This window comes from Gopherus flavomarginatus, chromosome 8, assembly GCF_025201925.1.
Source record: "Gopherus flavomarginatus isolate rGopFla2 chromosome 8, rGopFla2.mat.asm, whole genome shotgun sequence".
Classification (NCBI taxonomy): Eukaryota; Metazoa; Chordata; order Testudines; family Testudinidae; genus Gopherus; species Gopherus flavomarginatus.
The window spans coordinates 92,893,864-92,916,945 of NC_066624.1; the positions used below are offsets into that span (position 1 = coordinate 92,893,864).

Below are 23,082 nucleotides of genomic sequence, written 5' to 3' on the forward strand. Positions count from 1 at the left end.
GTACTATAGTGCAATTTCTTTATCATAAAAATTGAACTTACTAATGTAGTTATGTAAAAAACCTGCATTCAAAAACAAAACAATGTAAAACGTCAGATCCTATAAGTCCACTCAGTCCTACTTCAGCCACTCTCTCAGACAAAAGTCTGGTTATAATTTGCAGAATATAATGCTGCCTGCTTCTTATTTACGTCACCTGAAAATAAGAACAGGTGTTCACATGGCACTGTTGTAGCCGGTGTCACAAGATATTTACGTGCCAGATGTGTTAAAGATTCATATGTCCCTTCATGCGTCTACCACCATCCCAGAACACAAGCATCCATGATGATGGTGGGTTCTGCTCAATGATCCAAAGGAAAGCGGACTGATGCATGTTCATTTTCATCATCTGAGTCAGATGCCACCAGCAGGCCGATTTTCTTATTTGGTGGTTCCGATTCTGTAGTTTCCGCATCTGAGTGTTGCTCCTTTAAGACTTCAGAAAGCATCCTCCACAGATTTTGGACAGCACTTCAGATACTTAAACCTTGGGTCGAGACTGTAGCTATTTTTAAAAATCTCACATTGGTACCTTGTGTTCTGTCAAATCTGCTGTGAAAGTGTTCTTAAAACGAACACGTGCTGGGTCATCATCCAAGACTGCCATAACATGAAACATATGGCAGAATGTGGGTAAGACAGAACTGGAGACACAATCCTTCCCCAAGGAGTTCAGTCACAAATTTAATTAATCCATTATTCTTTTAACGAGCATCATCAGCACGGAAACATGGCCTCTGGAATGGTGGCTGAAGCATGAAGGGGCATATGAATGTTTAGCATAACTGGCATGTAAATACCTTGCAATGCCAGCTACAAAAGTGCTATGCAAACGCCTGTTCTCATTTCCAGGTGACAGTACTGCCTGCTTCTTATTTACAGTATCTCCTGTAAATGTAAACAAACTTGTTTGTCTTAGCAATTGGCTGAACAAGAAGTAGAACTGAGTGGACTCAAAATGTTTTACGTTGTTTTGTTTTTGAGTGCAGTTATGTAATAAATAAGCATTTATAAATTACACTTTCACAATAGAGACTACACTACAATACTTGTATGAGGTGAAATGAAAAATACTATTTCTTTTGTTTATCATTTTTACAGGACAAATATTTGTCATAAAAATAACAAAGTGAGCACTGTACACTTTGTATTCTGTGTGGTAACATACAAAATTGAACCTAGATACACTTGCAGCAATCTAAATTGTATCGAGAGGGGGCATATCAATATTAGAGAAAACAACTGCTCTTTGACAGTTCAATCAAACTGCTTTGAACTCAATAGGATCCTACATTGATTTCAGTGGACTTTAACAATGCCCCAAAAGAGAAAGATAATGAATTTTGTAACCAACTGCTATTTCACAACACAGATTCATTCTCTGATTAAACACGAAGTCTCTCAGATGAAGAGCTGAAGACAAAAATTAAAAAATTTGTTTAAAGATTTGTGATCTTTACACTGGTTAATTCTGTGAAATATTTGCCTTGGATTTGCTTACGTAGTACTTTAAAATTTGAAATTCAGGATTAATCTATTACTTCTATGGAAAGAACTTTTTTGCCCTGCAGCATTTTCTCTGCTTTTTGTTAGCTCTCAGCTTCCCAGACCAAGAAGTTGGCTCTAAATTTTGCTACACAATTCATATTAACAAACAAACAAAAAAACCTTAAATAAAATCCATTTTAATTTTGTATTTTAAAAGCAAATCCAAGAGTTAACAGATTAGGTTATTGTCAAGTGTCACAGATTTATCCCAATAAATAAGAAGGATTTTATTTCTCATATCAAAAGATAAAGCAAATAAAAAAATAAATTAGAATTAGCTATGCCTGTGTCAACCTAGTCATCAAGCTAACATATTAATTTCATCACTCAAACCAGACTGTAGAGTTTAAGCACAGTACTTTCCCTTATTGCAGTGGTTTTCAAACTTTTTAGGTTGTGTACCCGTTTTCAAATTGTGATTCTCAAACTTCTGTATTCGTGACCCCCAAAGCCGTCCCTAGGGTACAGCGCATCAGGGCGACTACTCCAGGCCCCACAGGCCAGCACGCATGTGCATTGTGTGAACTGCTGGCTGGGGGAGGCTAGCCCCCAGCCATACCCCTTCCACCCGAGGAAGAGCGCACTGGGAGGGAAAGCTTGCAGTGGCACCTCCCTAACCCCAGGCATGCATGGTCCCAGCCCCTGGAGACCAGCATCACTGCCGAAGGAAGGTGGGGGGGGGGGGGACGGGCGGAGCCACGCCTGGCTGTTTAGGGAGGCACAACACCTCCCCTACCTGGCAGCTGGTGCAGTGGGTCCCAGAAGTAACTGATTCATCACTTCCGCTGCAGGCCCTGAACCGCCCTTGGGATGGCCCTGGTGACCCCTTTCACACAGCAAGCCTCTGAGTGCAACCCCCCTTAAATATTTTAAAAAGCGCTTTTTAATTTATAACTATTATAAATGCTAGAGGCGAAGTGGGGTTTGGGGTGGAGGCTGACAGCTCGCAATCCCCAAGTAATAACCTTGTGACCCACTGAGTGGTCACGACCCTCAGTTTGAGAACCCTTGAGTAGTCTATCGCATAGTTGGGATTGGGCCTGCTTTGAGCAAGGGGTTGGACTAGAGTACCTCCTGAGGTCTCTTCCAACCCTAATCTTCTAGGATACCCCCATCTGACACTGGGTCATAATATAGCTATGAAAACAGCCGGGGGGTGGGGGGGGGGGGAGGGAAATGGGAGAGAGGACACATTATCCACCATTACAGGATTTTTCCTGCGTACCCCGATGAGAGCTCATGTGTACCCCAGTTTGAAAACCACTGCCACATTGAGTCAATTCTACATTTTGATTAAATATTTAAGAATAAGAAAACAGTTTTTAATGTGGGGTTTTCACACATTAAAATTTCTTGAGTGGAAAAGTTTCCCCTGCCCTTTCACACTGTTGGCAATTCAGCATCTCCGGCATTGACAGTTTATAGTGCAGTAAAATTTGATCACATTGTCTCTGGATTTCAATAATATTTTGATACTTCTGGTTCTGTTTTTTAGTTGTGTGGACTTCGGTTTTTTCCTGGTCTGTTTATAACAACCTTTTCCTTATTTACAATAGCAGATCCATGAGGAATTAGAAGAGAATAGGAAGTAAATTTGATTCAACTACAAAAACTTGCTTGAACATGGCAGTGATTCTATATTTAGATCTCAAGCAGCACAATTATTTTATCTGGCAAATTCAAAACTAGAGAAGAGCCCTGTTCTCACAAGTTGATGTTCAAGTAGATTTAAAAGAAATACGTAGGGCACAGAAACATAAAACAATTTTATGTTTCATCTGGCAACATGGATTGCAAGTACAATAAACTTCCTTCCTAACTTCAGATTCCCGAACATATGGACACCATTTTATCTTGTGAGAGATCTTGGATGTAAATTCCCTCAGAGGCACCCTCTGGACTTGGACTGTACCTTTTGCTCCTCCTTCAAAATTAGATAGGGAATCCCTCTTAATTGTGAAGAAAAGTTAAAAAATAGTGTTTGAAAACTAGAAAACCAGCAGATATTAACTCTGCTAAAATAGTGTGAGTTCCCACAAGAGATTACTCACCATCAGGAAACCCAAATGAATTTAAAATCTGAGAAAATGAAGAACAAAAGCAGATGTGTGCTTCAACTGATGCTGCTTGCCAGAGAAGGGGTAGAATTTCTGGCAGGAGACTTCCTGGGCAGGTCCTTCCGCGATGTGCCTGTGATTGACAATTCAGTTTCAACCATCCTGGCTATCATATAAATGTACCAGACCTACATAGTGTAGATTGGTGAATATTTGAGGAAGAGAGATAGGGTGTAGGTGCTTTTTAAATCATCACTTGAGCCTCATATTTTTGAAGAAATTACAGTGTGCACATGAAATGCATCATCAAAACTGATCAACTTACTAGATTGAACTACAGCCTGTGTTTGTTCAGAGGTTCCAGATGCAATGTTTGTCAAAGCCCATGCAGCTTCAAACTGTAAAGAAGGACTACAAATAAAAGCATAAAGTTAGAAAATGTTCTGTATTACAGTAAAACTATCTGAATCTAACACAGTATCTTAACATGAGCACTTGCAAATGCTTGCATGAATTGTTTTGTCAAAGGATTTCTATGAAATCTTCCCAAAACAATTAACTTTTCCTACCAGTACTTTCTTTTAAAAAAGTAACACACTCACTTGTCATCTCTTTCAAGACAATGCACTAAAATAGGTAGTATTCCAGATTTTATTAAGTCATCAATCGGTGGATTGCGATCACTGGAAAGAAGCTTCCTGTTTAGGAACAAAGGAGAAAACATGAAATTTGCAGACAAATCCCCTAAAGTCAAATAGGAGTTTTTAAAAATGAGTGAATTTAACACTGCTAAAAAGCTGTGTATTTAGCTGCTATTTCAGCCAATCCCACCATCTCTTCTGCTACTACTCTAAAGAGTATGACTGTTGAGTTGAACACCTGTTTTGTCCTCCTGGTAAACCCATGACAGGAGTAAGTCAGTCATCCACATGTCCCTCCCCTGTATTATCTCCCCAGCTGGAGCAGAGGATAAGAGGCAAGGTATTGGCTGCTAGAACATGCTTTCCTCTCTCTTCCTCACTAAGGAGTCAGTGTGTGGGGGATAAAAATTAGAGCAGTCATCCAATTAAAAAAAATTAACTGCACAATTAAAAAAATAGAATACCATTTATTTTAATATTTTTGGATGTTTTCTACATTTTAAAATATATTGATTTCAATTACAACACAGTGCAGTACTCACTTTATATTTATTTTTGATTACGAGTATTTGCACTATAAAAAAACCAAAAGAAATAGTATTTTTCAATTCACCTCATACCAGTTCTGTAGTGCAATCTCTGTCATGAAAGTTGAACTTATAAATGTAGAATTATGGACATAAAAAACTACAGTAAAAATAAAACAATGTAAAATTTTAGAGCCTGCAAGTCCACTCAGTCCTACTTCTTGATCACCCAATCGCTCAAACAACTTTGTTTACATTTGCAGGAGATAATGCTGCCGGCTTCTTGTTTACAATGTCATCTGAAAGTCCGAACAGGCATTCTCATGTTGTAGCCAGTGTCGCAAGATATTTACGTGCCAGATGCACTAAAGATTTGTATGTCCATTCATGCTTCAAATCACCATTCCCAGAGGACAGGCATCCATGCCGATGACGGGTTCTGTTCGATAACAATCCAAAGCAGCGTGAACCGACACATATTCATTTTCATTAACTGAGTCAGATGCCACCAGCAGAAGCTTGATTTTCTTTTTTGGTAGTCCCGGTTCTGTAGTTCCCGCATTGGAGTGATGCTCTTTTAAGACTTCTGAAAGCATGCTCTGCACCTCGTCTCTCTCAGATTCTGGAAGGCACTTCAGATTCTTAAACCTGGGGTCAAGTGCTGTAGCTATCTTTCGGAATTGCACATTGGTACCTTCTTTGCGTTTTGCCAAATAAGCAGTGAAAGCATTCTTAAAGAACAACATGTGCTGGGTCATCATCCGAGTCTGCTATAACATGAAATATATGGCAGAAGGCAGGTTAAACAGAGCAGGGGACATACAATTCTCCTCCAAAGAGTTCAGTCACAAATTTAATTAAGGCATTTTTTTTAACGAGTGTCATCAGCATGGAAACATGTCCTCTGGAATGGGTGGCTGAAGCATGGAAGGGCATATGAATGTTTAGCATATCTGGCACATAAATACCTTGCAATGCCCGCCACAGAAGTACCATGCAAACACCTGTCCTCACTTTCTGGTGTCATTGTAAATAAGGAGAGGGCAGCATTATCTTCCATAAATGTAAACAAACAACTTGTTTGTCTTAGCGGTTGGCTGAACAAGTAGGACTGAGTGGGCTTGCAGGTTCTGAAGTTTTACATTGTTTTTGAGTGTAGTTATAGAACCAAAGACAATAAAAATAAAAAAAATCTACATTTGTAAATTGCACTTTCAAGACAAAAGATTGCACTACAGTACTTGTATGAGGTGAATCAGAAATACTATTTTTTATAATTTTTAGTGAAAATATTTATAATAAGAAATAATATATACTTTGATTTCAATTACAACAGAATACAATATATATGAAAATGTAGAAAAACATCCAAAATATTTAATAAATTTCAGTTGGTATTCTATTGTTTAACAGTGCAAATAAAACTGTGATTAATCACGATTAATTTTTTTTAGTTAATCGCATGAGTTAACTGCGATTAATCAACAGCCCTAATACAAATGCACATGCTGCTAGGAAGGAGGGAGTACAAATCCACTTGAACTTTAACTCCTTTAACCTCTCTTTTCAAACACCCATGAGGTGAGCGAAGGCCTGCAGGGAACCCAAGTGGGACTGCTTCAGACCAATAAAGGGGGGTGGGGGGTGAAGGAGATATCAGAAGCACATTCCTTTCCTCACGTCCCAGCCCACACCAAACTGTCTCCCCAGAGGGGGACCGTGGAAATGCTAGACAAGAAAGTAGCTGTGACTGACTGCTGCTGCTTCCAATCCTGAACACTACCAGCAGACACTGCCTTAAACTGGCAAGTAAAGAGTCTGCACAGTGAAAATATCTTAATACAACCTGGTCAGGGGCTCTGAATAGTTAAAGTTTGTAAACGCTGTGTGATGTTACTGCAGATGTATATTTATACTGCTAACTAAGAAGAAAAGCTTCCTTTTTAGGAGAGATATAGACAGACAAGTTATCCTAGGACTGATTACAATACATACCCCTAGTTCCTACAAAAAACCACCAATATTCACTCTTTCAATGGCAAAATACAGCTCAGTTTAGGTTTACTCAAAAACTACAACAAATTTATTTTCTGTCCTCTCAGGTAACTCATGACCCTGTGTCATAAACAGATAGTTAAGGGTTAATAGAACAGGAGTACTTCACGTCTCTTTTGACTGTAAAGGGTTAACAAGTTCAGTGAGCCTGGCTGTCACCTGACCAGAGGACCAATCAGGGGACAGCATACTTTCAAATCTTGAGGGAGGGAAGTTTTTGTGTGTGCTGTTAGTGTTTGGTCGTTGTTCTCTCTGGGTTCTGAGAGTGACCAGACGTGCAACCAGGTTTCTCTCCAATCTCTCTGATACTATTCTGAGTACACAAGAGCCTGTAAGTACTAGGTAGATAAGGCAAGTTAGGCTTATGTTTGTTTTCTTTATTTGCAAATGTGTATTTGGCTGAAAGGAGTTCAAATTTGTATTTTGCTGAAAGGATTTTAATTTGTACTTGTATACTTAGGCTGGGAGGGTATTCCCAATGTCTATAGCTGAAAGACCCTGTAACATATTCCATCTTAAATTTACAAAGATAATTTGTACTGTTTTTTCTTTCTTTAATTAAAAGCTTTTCTTGTTTAAGAACCTAATTGTTTTTTTATTCTGGTGAGACCCCAGGGGACTGGGTCTGGATCCACCAGGGAATTGGTGGGGAGAAAGGAGGGAAGGGGGAGAGAAAGGTTAATTTTCTCTCTGTGTTAGGATTACTTTCTCTCAGGGAGAGTCTGGGAGGGGGAGAGAGAAGGAGGAGGGAAGGTGAATTTTCCTCTCTGTTTTAAGATTCAAGGAGTTTCAATCACAGTAATCTTCCACGGTAACCCAGGGAGGGGAAGCCTGGGAGAGGCAACAGTGAGGGAAAGGGTTTACTTTCCTTGTGTTAAGATCCAGAGGGACTGGGTCTTGGGGGGGGACCGGAGTGTACTAGGCACTGGGATTCCTGGTTGGTGGCAGTGCTACAAGTACTAAGCTGGTAATTGAGCTTAGAGGAGTTCATGCTGGTACCTCATCTTTTGGACGCTAAGGTTCAGAGTGGGGAATTACACCATGACAGCCTGGCTCCAAGAATCAGTTAACTCCAATTATTTGTAACTGCTTCTGTTCAAACAATGCTCTGTCCTTGCCATGTGTGTTTCAGCAAATTACAGGTAGATCACAACCTCCCTTCTGCTCAAGCTTCAGATGCTGTCTAAGGTGGCAGAGCAGTATAAGAGAAAAAACTAAATAGCTTTCACACCTTATTTTAACATTAAAAGGACCTCTGCTTGTAGGCCTTGTCTACATGCACAAGTTGCACTAAATGAACTTTAAATTGTTTCTAAACCAGTTTAATCAGTGCAAAAGACTATGTGGACTGTCTTATTTCCATTTAAACCAGTCATGTTTCAGTTTACTTCAAATACATTCCTTCTCTGGTTTAAACTGAAATAAGTGTCCATACAGCCATGCACCAGTTTAATTAAATAGGTTTTAAAAATCACCAAGTTAAACTGGTGCAACTTTCTCATGTAGACAAGACTTTACAGTAAACAGCTCAAAAACTGCTAATTGACTGGTTAAGAGGTTCAAGGTTTCATTACATTAAAGTGTCTTCAAGTACTTGCCGATTAGCCTAACTTGTTAGGAATCTGGTAGTCTTGTAATGATTTAAACACCTTCTCGGAGAAGATGTTCTCCGCCTCAGACAACTTATTTAAATTACAGGGAAACTGTGTCCAGTGACTACTTATACATATGAAATCAATTAGGATCCTTACTCCATTTATTTTGAAAGTCAGGAGTATGGCATTTACTAAAATCCTAGAGTTCACATGAATATTTATTAAGAAAATTAAACCTTAATATCTACGTTATGTCAGTTTGGTTTAATAAAGTTTATATATAAGGTATTTTATTACAGCACTAATATTCGGTGAACTTGATCTATAGAGGACATCATCATTCTATCTACTAGTGCAAGGATTCACGATTTTCTTAATTTAATAGCACTATATAAGCTGCAAGGGTAGAAACAACAAAGCTGAAAAAACTGTGCTCTTACCTTGCAGCCTGCACTGCACTTAACTGGATACCCTGGTTGTCACTTGAAGCATTCTACAATAAAATCAATAACTTAGAATTCAGCCATTTTACATTTGTCATTAAGCCAAAAAAGTTCAGAGAAAAATAAATATTTTTACCTGAACTATTGCCTCCAATGAGGTGTTTTGCTGGGGGGCGAAAAAAACCCAGTTAGATATACTTTTTTTTAAAAAGTTAAGAAATAAACTTCAGACAGACAGTGTTAATTCTTACCACTCTGAAATCGCCATCTATATCTGAATCTTCACAGATATCTTCATGGGGTACATTTCTTCTCTTTAACAGGTGTTCATCTCTCTTATTCTTTAAAGAAAAATAAATTTTCTGGGTTTTGCAGCTTTAGTTTATTTTTTTCCCCCGCAAAAGCTGAGACGACTTACTTTTACCCACAACTTAAAAAAAAAAAAAAAAAAAGTATTTCACTGGTACTATTAATGCTCAGACATTCAAGCCAAGCAGCGAAGTATGTGACTAAGATGATCGCTCACCATTTATACCTTCCCAAGGAACAGGACAGCCATCTCGATTATTGCGACAGCCATGTAAGATTTTACTATATGTGACATGACCTATATACAACTCATTTGTCTTCATTCATCACTGAAACCACTAAATTCACTGCATTTATTTTCTATTAATCTTAAAACTAGTACATTGTGTCCTAAGATTTTTTTCCCTCAGAGTTCTAATGGCTTATACTCCCCCAGTCCCAACATCCAGAGTTTTAGCTTCTACACCTTTTGCTTCATCTAAAATTATACTAAACTGAACACTATTTTTATTTTGTTCTAAACTTGGCACTTATTGCTGTCGTATGGAAGGAATTTGAAGACTTTCCTCCCAGCATCAAAATGTTTGTGGAAATGCTGTTCAGATTTCAGAGCGAACAAATCAGTAGTCTGGTATTGCAAAATATGTCATGACTATTATGGCGCATCATGGGGTTTGAGAGCCCAAAAATATGGATTCAAGCGTTGAAAAAGCAAAGCTTGGCAAATACTAGTATTCCACTTGAAAAAAGACTTAGATATCGTAAATTCATTTCCATGCTTAAGTGAAAGTTAACATACTTTCCAAACATATTTCACTATCCCAATACTGTGTAAACATTCTGCATTTTCACAGCAGCTACTTAAAAAAAGAAACCAAAAAAAAACCCAATGTATGATTTCAAATCTCTTGCTGTCACCCACTAAAAATATTTAATACGCTTGACTGCTTTCCCAATTTTTTTCCATCATATATTAGCTTATTGTAGGATGCTCATACTAGTTTTAATTTTTTAATACCTGCCAACTGCAACAGGACAATTTTGTTGTGATCCTTCTTTCCTCACCATGTACAAGTTCTAGGTTCCCTAACAGCCCCGATCCATGAGTGTGATGCTTGCCAGTTCGGTACACTGGTCTCCAGGGCTGCCCAGGGGATTCAGGGGCCTGAGGCAAAGTAATTTTGAGGGCCCCTTCCATAAAAAAAAAAGTTGCAATACTATAGAATACTACATTCTCGTGGGGGCCCCTGTGGGGCCCATGGCCTGGGGTAAATTGCCCCACTTGCCCCTCCCCCCCGGGCAGCCCTGCTGGTCTCCTCCCCAAGTGGGAAGACAAAATAGCGTACACATTTCCTATCACTAAAAGGTCACCCCAGCCATCTCTCCCATGGTGATTTTATTTTGCTTTAGTGGCAACAATATATGTTGAAGGATTACAGCTTTTAACTCTTGTATGTTTTGGGCTACAGCTGACTCCTGATGTCAGGAATATCTTTCCTCACTATAGAGTATGGACATTTTAGGATTTTTTGCCCTTCCCATAATCAAGTCAAACCTACTACATGCTTATCTATTTGCAAGTGTTAAGGAAAAGCTATGATCCTTGGTAAGTTACAAGTAAAAAGAGTCCACTGTCATTCTTGAGAATTATTAGGACCAAAGTTTATCCAAATCTTAAGATAAGGAGTGAGGTCAGGATTCACAGTGAGTATTGGTAGAGGATGATTTCAGTAACACAGAGATTGAAATATTCCTTAAAGCCCTAATTCTTCATGTGAGGAAGAAACCAAAATTAATTTGCCTATGTCACTGAAACCCAGTAGATGGGATGGGGCTAGTGCGAACAGCCCAGTGATTAGTGTTATTAGGGACAGGAAGCAAAGAAAGGGTAATGCAGGGAATGGTTATCAGTGAGGCAACATCCAAGGGGATGTTTCAACTAAAAGATCTTTGTGTAACTAGTTTAAATGAAAGGAAGTTAGTCATTTATTTGTAAATAAACAACTAATGTGCATTTTAGTTCCTGAACTTGGTAGCATCTGCTTTGAAGCTTCCCTCCCTACCAAAAATGTGACTGTCTCTACACAGACCCTGAAAAGACAAATAATATTTGACATCCTTTTAAATGATCTATTAAAAAAAGCAAGCACTATGATTGTCTTTGCCTCAGACACAAAAAACTTCTATAATTTCTACTCAAATGCCTGAGACAGAAGTTATATTTAGTAAAAACACTAATCTATCTTACCTTTCTTAACTCCACGACAACTTCATTTCGTTGTCTTCTCATAGTCTGAAAAGTTTAAGATAAAATAATTACAGCATATTCCTAACCTGGACCAAGTCATTGTGATGTGATTTAACATGCTTCAACAGCTTTCTAAATATTTTACTTTTAGAAGACATCTTTAATTTTTTTAAAAAATGTAAACAGAGACTAAGTAACTACTTTTGATTCATCAGTCTGGGATTTTATTTTGAAACAGAAAACTAGCATTAAATACAGATCTCTCTATTACTTAATACAATACCTACATTATTTGTGCTGTATAATATCTGCTCAACACTTGCATAAATTTTCTCAGTCCTATTTGTCCAAAACACAAACTAATAAAGAAAGGGACTATCCAACAGGAAAAGTATATGGAAACAAGAGAATAAATTATGTAAGGGGGGAAGTGAGGGGAATAAATTGTTTATATCAGAAAACATGGTAACAAACCCCCATTTTTATAAATATCATTACATGCTAATAAAGAGTATGATAATTTTGTACAGAGCCTTTTAATTTATTTCACAATTTTCCAGATAGAACTGTATAGCCCTCTCTGGGTTTAGGTTTTCAGAATACATTTATTTCAGAGGTAAACAGACAAGTTGTATTAAAATATTCTAATGTTAAGTTACACTTGTGAAAACTGATGTACCACTTGTAACTATTAACCAGTACTCAAAGAGGCACTTAAAGATTAATAGTAGTTCTTGGGACAAAACGGCTAATGTAACACGAGGAAATAGCTGTTTAAATCAGAGGCTATATCTATGCTACAAGCACTACAGAAGCACAATTATGGTGCTGCAGCTACGGCATTGTGGCGCTGTAGTGCAGACATTTGTTTCAGTAAGGGAAAGGGTTTTTCCATTGCTGTAGTAAATCCACCTCCTTGAGAGGTGGTAGCTAGGTCAATGAAAGAACTCTTCCTATTGACCTAGCAGTGTTTATATCAGGGCATAGGACAGCTTAACTACGTATATCTGAGCTGTGAACTTTTTATACCCTTGAGTGACATAGCTATGTTTTAGAGTAGATCAAGCCTGAGCTTTAATTTCTTTGGTTGTGCCATGAATACAACATCTGGTAATTTCTCAGGAACAATACTTATAAATAATTGTATATAATTACAAAATGGTGTGCTTGACACTTTTCCGATTTACCAATGGCATTAAATAACAGACATTTGAAAGTTTAAGTTGCAAATGGAATCACTCAAATGTCAGGCAATGCAAATGTTGAGGCTGCTGACACAACTTTAACTAACCCCCTCGTGCTTATGCATTGTTTTAATTATAGTATTGATACTATAAATCAACACCCTGAACATACCTTGGATGGTACCACTGTGAATGAGACAAATTCTATTTAACTTTCTACTAATCCCTGCTTCACTCACTGTACATTGTCCAGCCTGTGCAGTGTTCAAACCTACTTTGTTACTGATTTCACAGCTGTGTAAGTCCATCAATTCAGTGGATCTATTTCTAATTTATATTGCGGAAATGGCAAATAAGATTTGATCCATACTTAACTATCTGAAGGACTGTACTATGTTTTTTTCTTATTATGTACACCTTCACTATACAGGTACTATTACATATGCAGAATGTCTGCCTTGTTGAATATATAGATTGGCAGATGATTGCGTAATTAAAATACTAGCATACACACAGAGGTAAAAGTGAAGGTTGTGCAGGCAACCTCAGAATTAGCTTTTCCTGGCCAGAATGCTTCACTTTGCAACCTTAAAGATTTATCAAGATTTTAGTAAAACAAAAATAGAGATTTTTAAAAAGAAAAACAAATTTTGTAATATAGATCTATTTATTAGACAGAAGTAGAATGTTCTGTCCTGACACATACTTGCCTTAGGCCACGGCTCCTGTAGACCATGCATAGCCTGAGTGCATGCAAAGGCTTCAAAGGAGCCTGCATCATTCAATATGTATTTGTGAATGTGTCAGATTTTTCTAAAATGTTTAAAGTAAAAATTCAAAATTTCACACACTTGTGCATAAACAGATGATATTAGCATAGGAGATTATTAAGTAGTTTGGTTATTAAATTACTGCACACACGAACAGTTTAGAATAAAGGGCACTGACAAAAATTCAACTTAGAAAAAACATTTGTCTGAAAATGGTTTACTGTTACATTACAAATACAACTAAAATTACTATAATAGAATGATTAGAGAAATTATTTTCAGTTTACTTTGAGCATTCATCAGTACTTTGTGTGTAGTTAGTTTCACCACATTTCCTGATAAGTCAATTCCTTGTTTCTTTGCATCTTTCACACAGTCACAGAGGAGAGAAACATTTGAAAATAGAAAATGTGATTGTAAAATTACAGAAATTGGCAGGATGATCTAGGTGCTAATGCAGTACCTGAAAATACTTGTAACTCTTCATTTCATGTTGAATGTCAATTTAACTATAGCTATTACATATTTTATAAAATCTAGCAAAAATTGCAAGATATCAGTTTTTGTTTCTTTCTGTAATGAGACCTCAAGTTGTTTCTTAAAAATCTGTTTCTACAGTGAATTAGAAAAGGAGAATTGAGAACTGTTTTAAATGAGAGAATTGAATGAAGAAAGAATGGTTGACTTGCTCAAGAAGCTGAAGACTTCCAAGCATAAGAACAGAGTGGAAAAGGAGAAGGAAACCATTGGGAGTAAGGTTTATGCAGAGCAGAGGAACTGCCAAAGCTTTAAAGACAAGGACTTGAAGTTTGAGTGAGACAGATACATCTGATTATGGTTTGTATTCTTGTAAAAATAATACGTTTCACTATAATGTAAAACTATTTCAGAAGAGCTGGGTAGGACACATGACATTCATTCTGTAACAGTAACAGGTGACAAACTGACTTTTCCTTTTGGCCAGCCAGACGAACAAAAGAACAGGGAAGAAAAAATTGCAACACTATTTCCTTCCCATTCCAAGACAATATAATCAAGATCTCTTTGGCCTTTGGAGGATTCTTTCACTGCCTGTGGACCAATTCTGAATGAGGCATGCAATGAGACGCAAAAAGCAAAAATCATACCTAATGCAATTAAACCATTTGTTCTATTCCCTGCTTCAACTCTCATAGTTAAGTATATTACAAAATGTTGTTTTAAAATAAACGGTTTTACAAGGAGGCAGAACACAGCAAAGTTATTTTACATATTTGTGTACAAGAAATGAACACTGATAAGAGCGTAACAGACACTGGACACAGGATTCAGAAACTATATTGGCTTAATGTATCAAAAACACAGAAGACCCTCTGGAGCACAGCTGCATCACCCAGGACAACCTGACAAGAGCCACAGTCTATAAGTACACTGTGTCCTACAACATAAAAGCACCATAGTCTAGGAACGGCAAGTATATATTTAGAAAGCTTTAAACATATAATAGGGCAATCAATTAAAAACAAGGATTTTTACACTGAAGTTACTAAAATAACTGTATAGGAAATCCAGTTGTACAGCTAGGATTTATAGAAGAGCTGATGTGGCAATCCTCAAGGTTAAGCCTACAAAAATGCAATGCCCTATAAAAATAGACCAACAATATTTGATCTTTAACACTACCACTACACTGAAAAAGGTTGCTAATTTCAGGAATATATACTTATTTAATAACTCCAGCTCTACTATCAAAATAAGCTTCTCAGCTATTCCACATGATATTAAATGGTAAAGAGAACCAAAGGGAACTGTCTAAAGCGTATTGCAAACAGAGTAAAAGAAGGTGACACCTCCAAGTGTTTTGAGAACATGAAGCAACAACTTTATTGGTCATGTAATACTACTGATAAATTAGCATATGGAAACAATAGTTAGAATTCCATAACGTGACCTAGTAAGCGGAAAGACAAGAAACAACTGTCAGTTTGACAAAGAATTTGGGTTTCTCTTCTACATCTGAACTAGTGGCAAATTAAAAAAACATACAGGATGAGATAAAGAATTATAATTATCCATTTACATGCTTTTATGGGAATATATGCACAATAGCTGTGAATCAAATATAAGTGATAGCTGATTAAAACTTAGAAAATATATACAGTGTTTAGTAGTTTTTAACAGTTTTAATTCAAATTTCTTTATTGGCATGACATGATACACAGGCACTGATAAAAGCTTCTCTTACAATCATCTGTTAAACTGATACTACCACTAATGCAGGTGTCCCCGTCTGGTGGTACATCTCAAACTATAGCTTTCAAACATGCCTATCACTATGGTATCTAGGTGCCAAATTCCTCCCTGATTTGCAGATGTACACCTTCTGTGATATTAGCATTACTCTGCTCTCCTGCACCTCTATTACATCCGTTGGAATGCCAAGACTATACAAGTGATCTCTGGCAGAAGCAGTGCAGCAGACTTTGAGTTCAGGAAATTGGAGGCCAGATCCTCCTGTAGAGTCACTTTATGCCCCACCACTGACAAATTACAGACCTAAAGAAGGCATATTGAGGGAAGGAGGCAACCTTATTTCATGCTGATCCACAGCAACTATAGCTAATGGAATTTAGAGTAGTCTGTTTTAAGCTAAATTATGGGACTGACCCAGTTCAGAACACAAAAGCCATCTTTGCAGTCCCTTCCTTAACTGTACGCTTCTAGGCTGCAGCACAGGATCTGGGACTGAAAGTTCAATCGCCAATTTGGGGAACATTTTTAATTTTTTATTGCATCTACTTACATATTAGTAAGAAGCAAACAGACAGCTTAAAAGGAAAGAAATTTGCCTCAGATGGTTCCCTGATGCCTGCTCCAAATCCAGGATTCAGTTTCCCCATCCCTGGCATCTGCCTCCTACAGACTTTTGCCTGCACTCTCTGTAGCATACTCAGGACTAATGTCACTCTGAGGGTGTGCTATGATGGACAATCCCCTACTATCCTCTTGTAATTAGCCAGTTTTCCCCCTCTCAAACTCAGATATCAATATTTCATGGGCAAATTATTTATCTGTGTTCAAGATGCTGCTGTCTATCCAGAGATAAGGCAGGCAAATACAATTAAAAAAAAATCACAAGTACTTGCACTGACAAATCTTACACTTGAGAGGCAATGGTGACACCGCTAGATCACACCTCAAAGACATGTTCAGACAGCATGATCCCAACACTGATACCTGACAATTTAAGAGGCTCTTCCTCAAACAAAGGCAACACAATCTTGCCCATTTAATAAGAGCTCCAGCTGTCATTTAACAAGCTAAACACCAATCAAGATCCTATAGACAGGTGATTATACCATTCTGGGGTCTTCTTGACAAGAGATCAGGGAAATTTCCATCCTTACTCTAGACCACGGATTTCAAAACACCACAGAGTCTCCCTATGATCTCATTGGGACTACTAATAGTTACAGTCCCCTCTATGTGCATAATAATAAATTAGGTCCTACAAACTAACCAAAGCAATGCTACATTGCAGGAAGAATAGTATCTTTATCCAGAGTTGGATACTGTCACCAATTCCAACACTGGCTTACTGTCACCAACTTGGAGTAAGACCCAATATGTAGTTTCAAGAAATACAGGGCTGTACACTGTAGGAGTATCCTCTACAAACGAAGAATTACGAAGGGTCTAAATAGCTCATCCAATACCACCATCAGGAGAGAGGAACTTAAAGCTTTGTTTGGATCTAACCAGTTTATTGTTGAAAGACTCTCAGGTCTTGTCTACAGTCAGTCTGAAACAGCTGTTGTGGACAGTGGACTCTGCGATAACAGCACAAATAGCTTAAACTTTTCTATTACCTATTTTATTATTGTCCCTCAGTAAGCCACTGACTTTTAAAATTTTCCACAAACCATCAATTCTGGAAACTGCCACAGCTGCTTAGAGCAGTGGTCTGAGTGGATTTTTTTTTGTTTCTGTGCTTGGGTGGCAAAAATGGTAGAGACAGCCCTGCAGCACGGGAGGAGGTGCGTATGCAAAAAATTTTTACTGACAGAGGTGCGTGATCCAAAAAGTTTGGAGACCACTCACTTAGAGCAATGCAACTGTGCAAGCACAGAGTGGACAAAACTGTAGGGGTTCAAAACATGAATCAACAGAGCTGGCATGGAGACACTGAACTATTTGTACTTAACCTGGTTCTAGACCACTGGTTTAATCCTTCAGGGAATACACAGCCTCAAAATGGTATTAGTGGGGCAAGACCCAATGTTTGGTTTCAAGGCTTACAGAGCTACATCCAGAGGAAGTGCCAGAAATAGAATAGGCTGGTATTTCATCTATACTCACAGTAAATGGAAAAGCAGCTCACCTCTCTGACTCAAAGAAAGAATAAAAGAAAAAAAGAACAGGCACATGACCCATGCTTCCAGTACAAAAGGCGGGATGACAAGATTAAGGAAGAAGCTTATGTACTGGTCTTACCCGGCTGTCCATTTCATTCCTGGTAGATGGACATACACAGTATTTTATATATAGTTTTGTTAACATGGCTATGGAGAAAAAAGATCAGTGTGATAAAGCTGGCTTTTCTGTGGAGGCTGACTTCTTCCTGTAATTTTAAATACTGTCTGCACAGATCCAACTTATTAACATTTAATAAGCTTTTTCAAGATTTAGGAATTATTGATTTATTATACTTTGTACAGTACTCTATTATATATGGGTAATACTGAGACGGTACGAACAAGTAAGAGCTAATACGCTATGACCTCTTTCAGTGGACTGATTTTGAGAAGAGAGATCAGGATGACATTGATAGCAGACTAACTGGAGGAAACAAGCAGTCATAAATAAAAATCTGTGCAAAGATGCATTTTAGACACTTTCTGAACAATAACAGTGTTATGCATTACTCCTTACAGTCACCAGAACTTCAGCTGAATATGTAAACTGCACGTTTTGAAGCGACATCATACACGCATGCTTGTGTACGAAGGATTTTATGAAAGTTAACAAAACACAAATAAAAACCTAGTGCCAACTAATTTTCTGTAGTACTTGAAGTTCATAGGTATAAGGAGCACATAGTTGTGTAACATATGTACACATGTAAGTATGTGAATTAGATATTTTAAAGTTTTCTTTTATTGTCTATCTAAAACACAAAAATGCTATAAATAAGAAGCCTGTAACTTAAAACTTTCCAATTAAATACAGTCTAAAGTTACTGGAGATTAACAGCTGTACCAATGTGTGACCCTGAACAGAACAAAAGCACAAACTTTTGAAACTGAATCACAAATAATCTTTATTCTCTACTCTTTCCACTACTACATCCTGAATGGCACTTATTCTTTAGTGGTCTCCACACCTACTTATTAATCTGGCATTCACTGAAACAAATGCAAAAGGTAGTTGTGCAATCTGCACAAACCTTTTGGATGTCTTTTTTTGGGTGTTCTACTATGGGACAGAAGACAGACTGAAATTCTGTAATAAAGAAACTAATGGACAGACGGCTAACTTTAGCAGGGGACTACAGTATTGGAATAATCAAATCATTTCTGATGTGAAGAGATGTTTTTCTGCTAAAAACAACACAATATCAAATATCAATAAGAACGGCCGTACCAGGTCAGACCAAAGGTCCATCTAGCGTAGTATCCTGTCCACCGACAGTGGCCAATGCCAGGTGCCCCAGAGGGAGTGGACCTAACAGGCAATGATCAAGTGATCTCTCTCCTGCTATCCATCTCCATCCTCTGACGAAGAGAGGCTATGGGCAACATTCCTTATCTATCCTGGCTAATAGCCACTAATGGACTTAACCACCATTAATTTATCCAGTTATCTTTTAAATGCTGTTATAGTCCTAGCCTTCACAACCTCCTCAGGTAAGGAGTTACACACATTGACTGTGCATTGCGTGAAGAACTTCCTTGTATTTGTTTTAAACCTGTTGCCTATTAATTTCATTTGGTGACCCCTAGTTCTTGTATTATGGGAATAAGTAAATAACTTTCCTTATCCAATTTTTCCACATCACTCATCATTTTATATATCTCTATCATATCCCCCCCCTTAGTCTTCTCTTTTCCAAGCTGAAGAGTCCTAGCCTCTTTAATCTCTCCTCATATGGGACCCGTTCCAAACCCCTAATCATTTTAGTTGCCCTTTTCTGAACCTTTTCTAGTGCTAGAAAATCTTTTTTGAGATGAGGAGACCATATCTGTACACAGTATTGGAGATGTTGGCATACCATCGATTTATATAAGGGCAATAATATATTCTCACTCTTATTCTCTACCCCCTTTTTAATGATTCCTAACATCCTGTTTGCTTTTTAGACTGCCTCTGCACACTGCATGGACATCTTCAGAGAACTATCCATGATGACTTCACGATCTTTTTCCTGACTCGCTGTAGCTAAATTAGCCCCCATTATATTGTATGTATAGTTGGGGTTATTTTTTCCCAATGTGCATTACTTTACATTTAGCCACATTAAATTTCATTTGCCATTTTGTTGCCCAATCACTTAGTTTTGTGAGATTTTTTTGAAGTTTGTCACAGTCTGCTTTGGTCTTAACTATCTTGAGCAGTTTAGTATCATCGGCAAACTTTGCCACCTCGCTGTTTACCCCTTTCTCCAGAACTAGGTCCAAAAAAACATCAACAGTTGCTAAAGCAGTTGCAGCCATTACCAGCATTTCATGCTGTAATGAAAAAATGTGATGTATAAACAGTTAATAAATAAGAATGATAGTCACAAGCCTGAGCTATTGTATGAAAAACGATCATCCACAGTAGTTATTTTAAGTACTGAGCATATGTTCCAAGATTTGTTAGAGAGATGTCAGTCTCTAAAATTTAACAAGACTTAACAGCTTAACAATGTTTTCATTTTGCACAAGACTACTTTAACAGCAGATAAAAAAACCCTCCATCACACTAATGGCACAGTGTACCTGAAATTAATAATTTTTAAACTATTTTTAAACTCTGTACAGTATTAAACATATCACTAAGTTCCTCAGTCAATTTTTGTGGTTTTACAAATTTTCCTAATTTAAAATGTTTCTCTCTCAAAGAAGAAAAACAGTGTAAAACTACTATAAAATGCCAAAAACAAACAAGCTAGGAGAAATATTTTCCTCTAAATGCTTTCAATAACAGAAATCTTACTGGTTACTTGAAACAAATATAGGTAAAAAGTTATCCAACACGAGGGTGATCTTTAAATTGATGTGTCTCTAAGATTTAATCAATAACTAAAACTAGACAGGCTATCACATTCTATTTCTATGTATTATCCAAATTATAAAGGCCTATGATTTTTGTGGGAAGGATTCAAGACTAACATATGTACAGTATGACTTTAGAGAATCAACGTTAAGATGCAATGTTTAGGCATCAGAAGTAGTAGTGATTTAAGAGAACTCTGAATTATACTTTTTCACACTAAACATATAGAAGAGAATGAAATACATGTGGTTTGTTTGTTTTAAATAAAAACCTTCACAACAACACTTCTGGAATAATAATACAGCTTTTTTGTTGTTGTGTGTGTGTATTTGGAGAGCAACCAGTGAACACCTCATTGGGGAAGGTACTTTCTACACAAAGACAGCAGAACCCTGTTTTCTGAATCCTTTAATGTTAAACTAATAATTTATTCCCTGAATGCTTTACACTCAATTATTTCATTATTTGACATCCCCAAACATTTCAGTTAAACAAAAAAGTACGAAATTATATTGGCATATTTCACTGAGTTCAAAATCTAGAGACATTATTGGATCCTACCTCCTACAGTCCTATCCATGCATTTGCGTCACTTCAACATTAGATTATACTATGCTCTACCACACGTTGAGCCCGTTCAGAAAGTTAGGGCAGAGAACAGACGCCTACTTAAGTGGTGTTTCATGCAGATAAGATGCCAGAACACTGCCATAATGTTAACCGGCTCCCAATAGTTTCTGTGTGGCGTTCATAAAGCATTCTCTATTAAAATCAGCTCCTTGAAGAAACCCTGAATTGCTTAGGACTGGCTTACTTGACTAATTGTCTCTGTCCCATATGATACTGATGCAGCAGCTCCCATAGCTTAAACAAGGATCACCAACGGCAGGACAATAAGGGTCTTTGTTGGTCTTCACTACCTAAACTGGGACAAGCCATATCCTGAATTTGTTAGCCAAACTGTAAATCAGAACTGCTTTCATCACTGTCTGGGAAGGGGATGGATTGATAGCCAGATGGTACTTGACACAAATCATAAGGGTGCCAAACCAAAGTGAGGTTGTACAAAATATATTTCACTGTACTTTAACTGTTTCCATAGTGCTGTAGCTGCACCTGCGTTAGGGTAACGAAGTTTAAAATACAGAATATTAATTTAACTATGCATTGCCCTGTTGATACTACACAAATACATTAAATATTGTAACAACGCGGCTGCCGTGCTGGCTGAAGCCTTCCCTCAGGTATATCGCATGTTGACAAGGAGCAGTAAAATAAAGTACGCGAAGCCTGAAGCAAGGACATAACACGAGCACTAGGAAGAGCTAAGAGTCAGTGCAACTCCCTCCGTGTCAGCGGCTACCAGCTTCTTGTAGAGAAAAGGATGAGAAAGTTATCACCCCTCAACCCCCATATCCACACACCCGTCAGCACCCGCCCAGTTCCTCCCCCTGGTATACAGCAAAAGGAGACACCCAGGGAAGGGAAATGCCGAAAGGCGTTAACTCCCCTGTCAGCGCGGACACACCCCACTCCGGGCAGCCCCCCTCAGCCCCACAGCCGTCCGGGTGAGGAGGAGAAGACAGCCCGTTCCCGACTGGGGAAACGAAGGGCTCAACCCGCCCGCGCCCACCCCACCTCAGTAGCTTCCCTTCCCTCGTGAGGAGAAAGGGGAAGACACCCCCGCCCCTCCTCAGCCGGCAGCGCAGGCCTCAGCCCCAGAGCAGGCCCTCGCCTCATGCAGCAGCAGGGAGGCGGTGGTAGCGGGTGCGGGATTAGGAGAGACGCCAGAGCACAGCGGCCCAGTCCCGCCGCCATGCCCGGCCCCTCCCGCAGGGCGCTGTGGGAACTACCTCCAGGTCGCGGCCTTTGTTCTTGAAGTTCTTCAGCCGTTGGTTATCCAGTTTCTCGTTGTCGGCCATGGCGGGAGAGAAGGAGCGCGGCCTCCTCCCGGGCCTGCCGGGATCCCCTGCCCGGCGCCGCCGCCTCGCTCGCTCACTCGTTCACTCACACTCCCTTCCCGTCCGCGCTGCGGCCTGCGCCACTAGGCCGCCGCTGCCACTGCCGCCTCCGCACTTCCTGGCTTCCTTCCGGCCGCTCGCTAGCTTCGGCTGCCTGGGCGGCGAAAAGTGCCGGTAACCAGCAAAGGGGCAGAGCCGACAGGGGAGGGACGAGGAGAGGGGAGGGGAAAGGAGGAGGAGGTAGCCTCGATGTAGCCAGCCGAGGCTACGCCCACCGCTACCGACCGCGCCCTCTGATTGGCTGTGGAGGCAGGGGCCGGCGGCGAATGGGAGAGAAGAACTTGGAGGGAGGGAGCTGAGTTGGGGGAGGGGAGGTTAGGGGGCTCAGGAGGAAGAACGGTAGTGAGGGGGCGGGAACGGGACGAGGCGTTCGATGTGGGGAACAAGCGGAGACCCGCAGGGGGAA

General features: G+C 39.0%; 1 protein-coding gene across 2 annotated transcripts in view; it reads right to left on the reverse strand.

Annotated features, from left to right (window-relative positions):
• KPNA4 (karyopherin subunit alpha 4) overlaps window positions 1-22,815 on the reverse strand; it is a 62,773-nt gene extending 39,958 nt beyond the window's left edge. The window contains exons 1-7 of one of the 2 annotated variants that reach the window (XM_050965980.1): window positions 22,509-22,815; window positions 11,466-11,510; window positions 9,160-9,249; window positions 9,045-9,074; window positions 8,906-8,958; window positions 4,250-4,345; window positions 3,973-4,058 (exon numbers count right to left, since the gene is read on the reverse strand). In XM_050965980.1, the coding sequence (XP_050821937.1) occupies window positions 3,973-4,058; window positions 4,250-4,345; window positions 8,906-8,958; window positions 9,045-9,074; window positions 9,160-9,249; window positions 11,466-11,510; window positions 22,509-22,577 (469 nt within the window). In that variant the 5' untranslated portion in view covers window positions 22,578-22,815. The remainder of the gene's footprint in view (window positions 1-3,972; window positions 4,059-4,249; window positions 4,346-8,905; window positions 8,959-9,044; window positions 9,075-9,159; window positions 9,250-11,465; window positions 11,511-22,508) is intronic. The other variant, XM_050965979.1, reaches the window with a different exon arrangement.
• Between the last annotated feature and the right edge of the window lie 267 nt (window positions 22,816-23,082).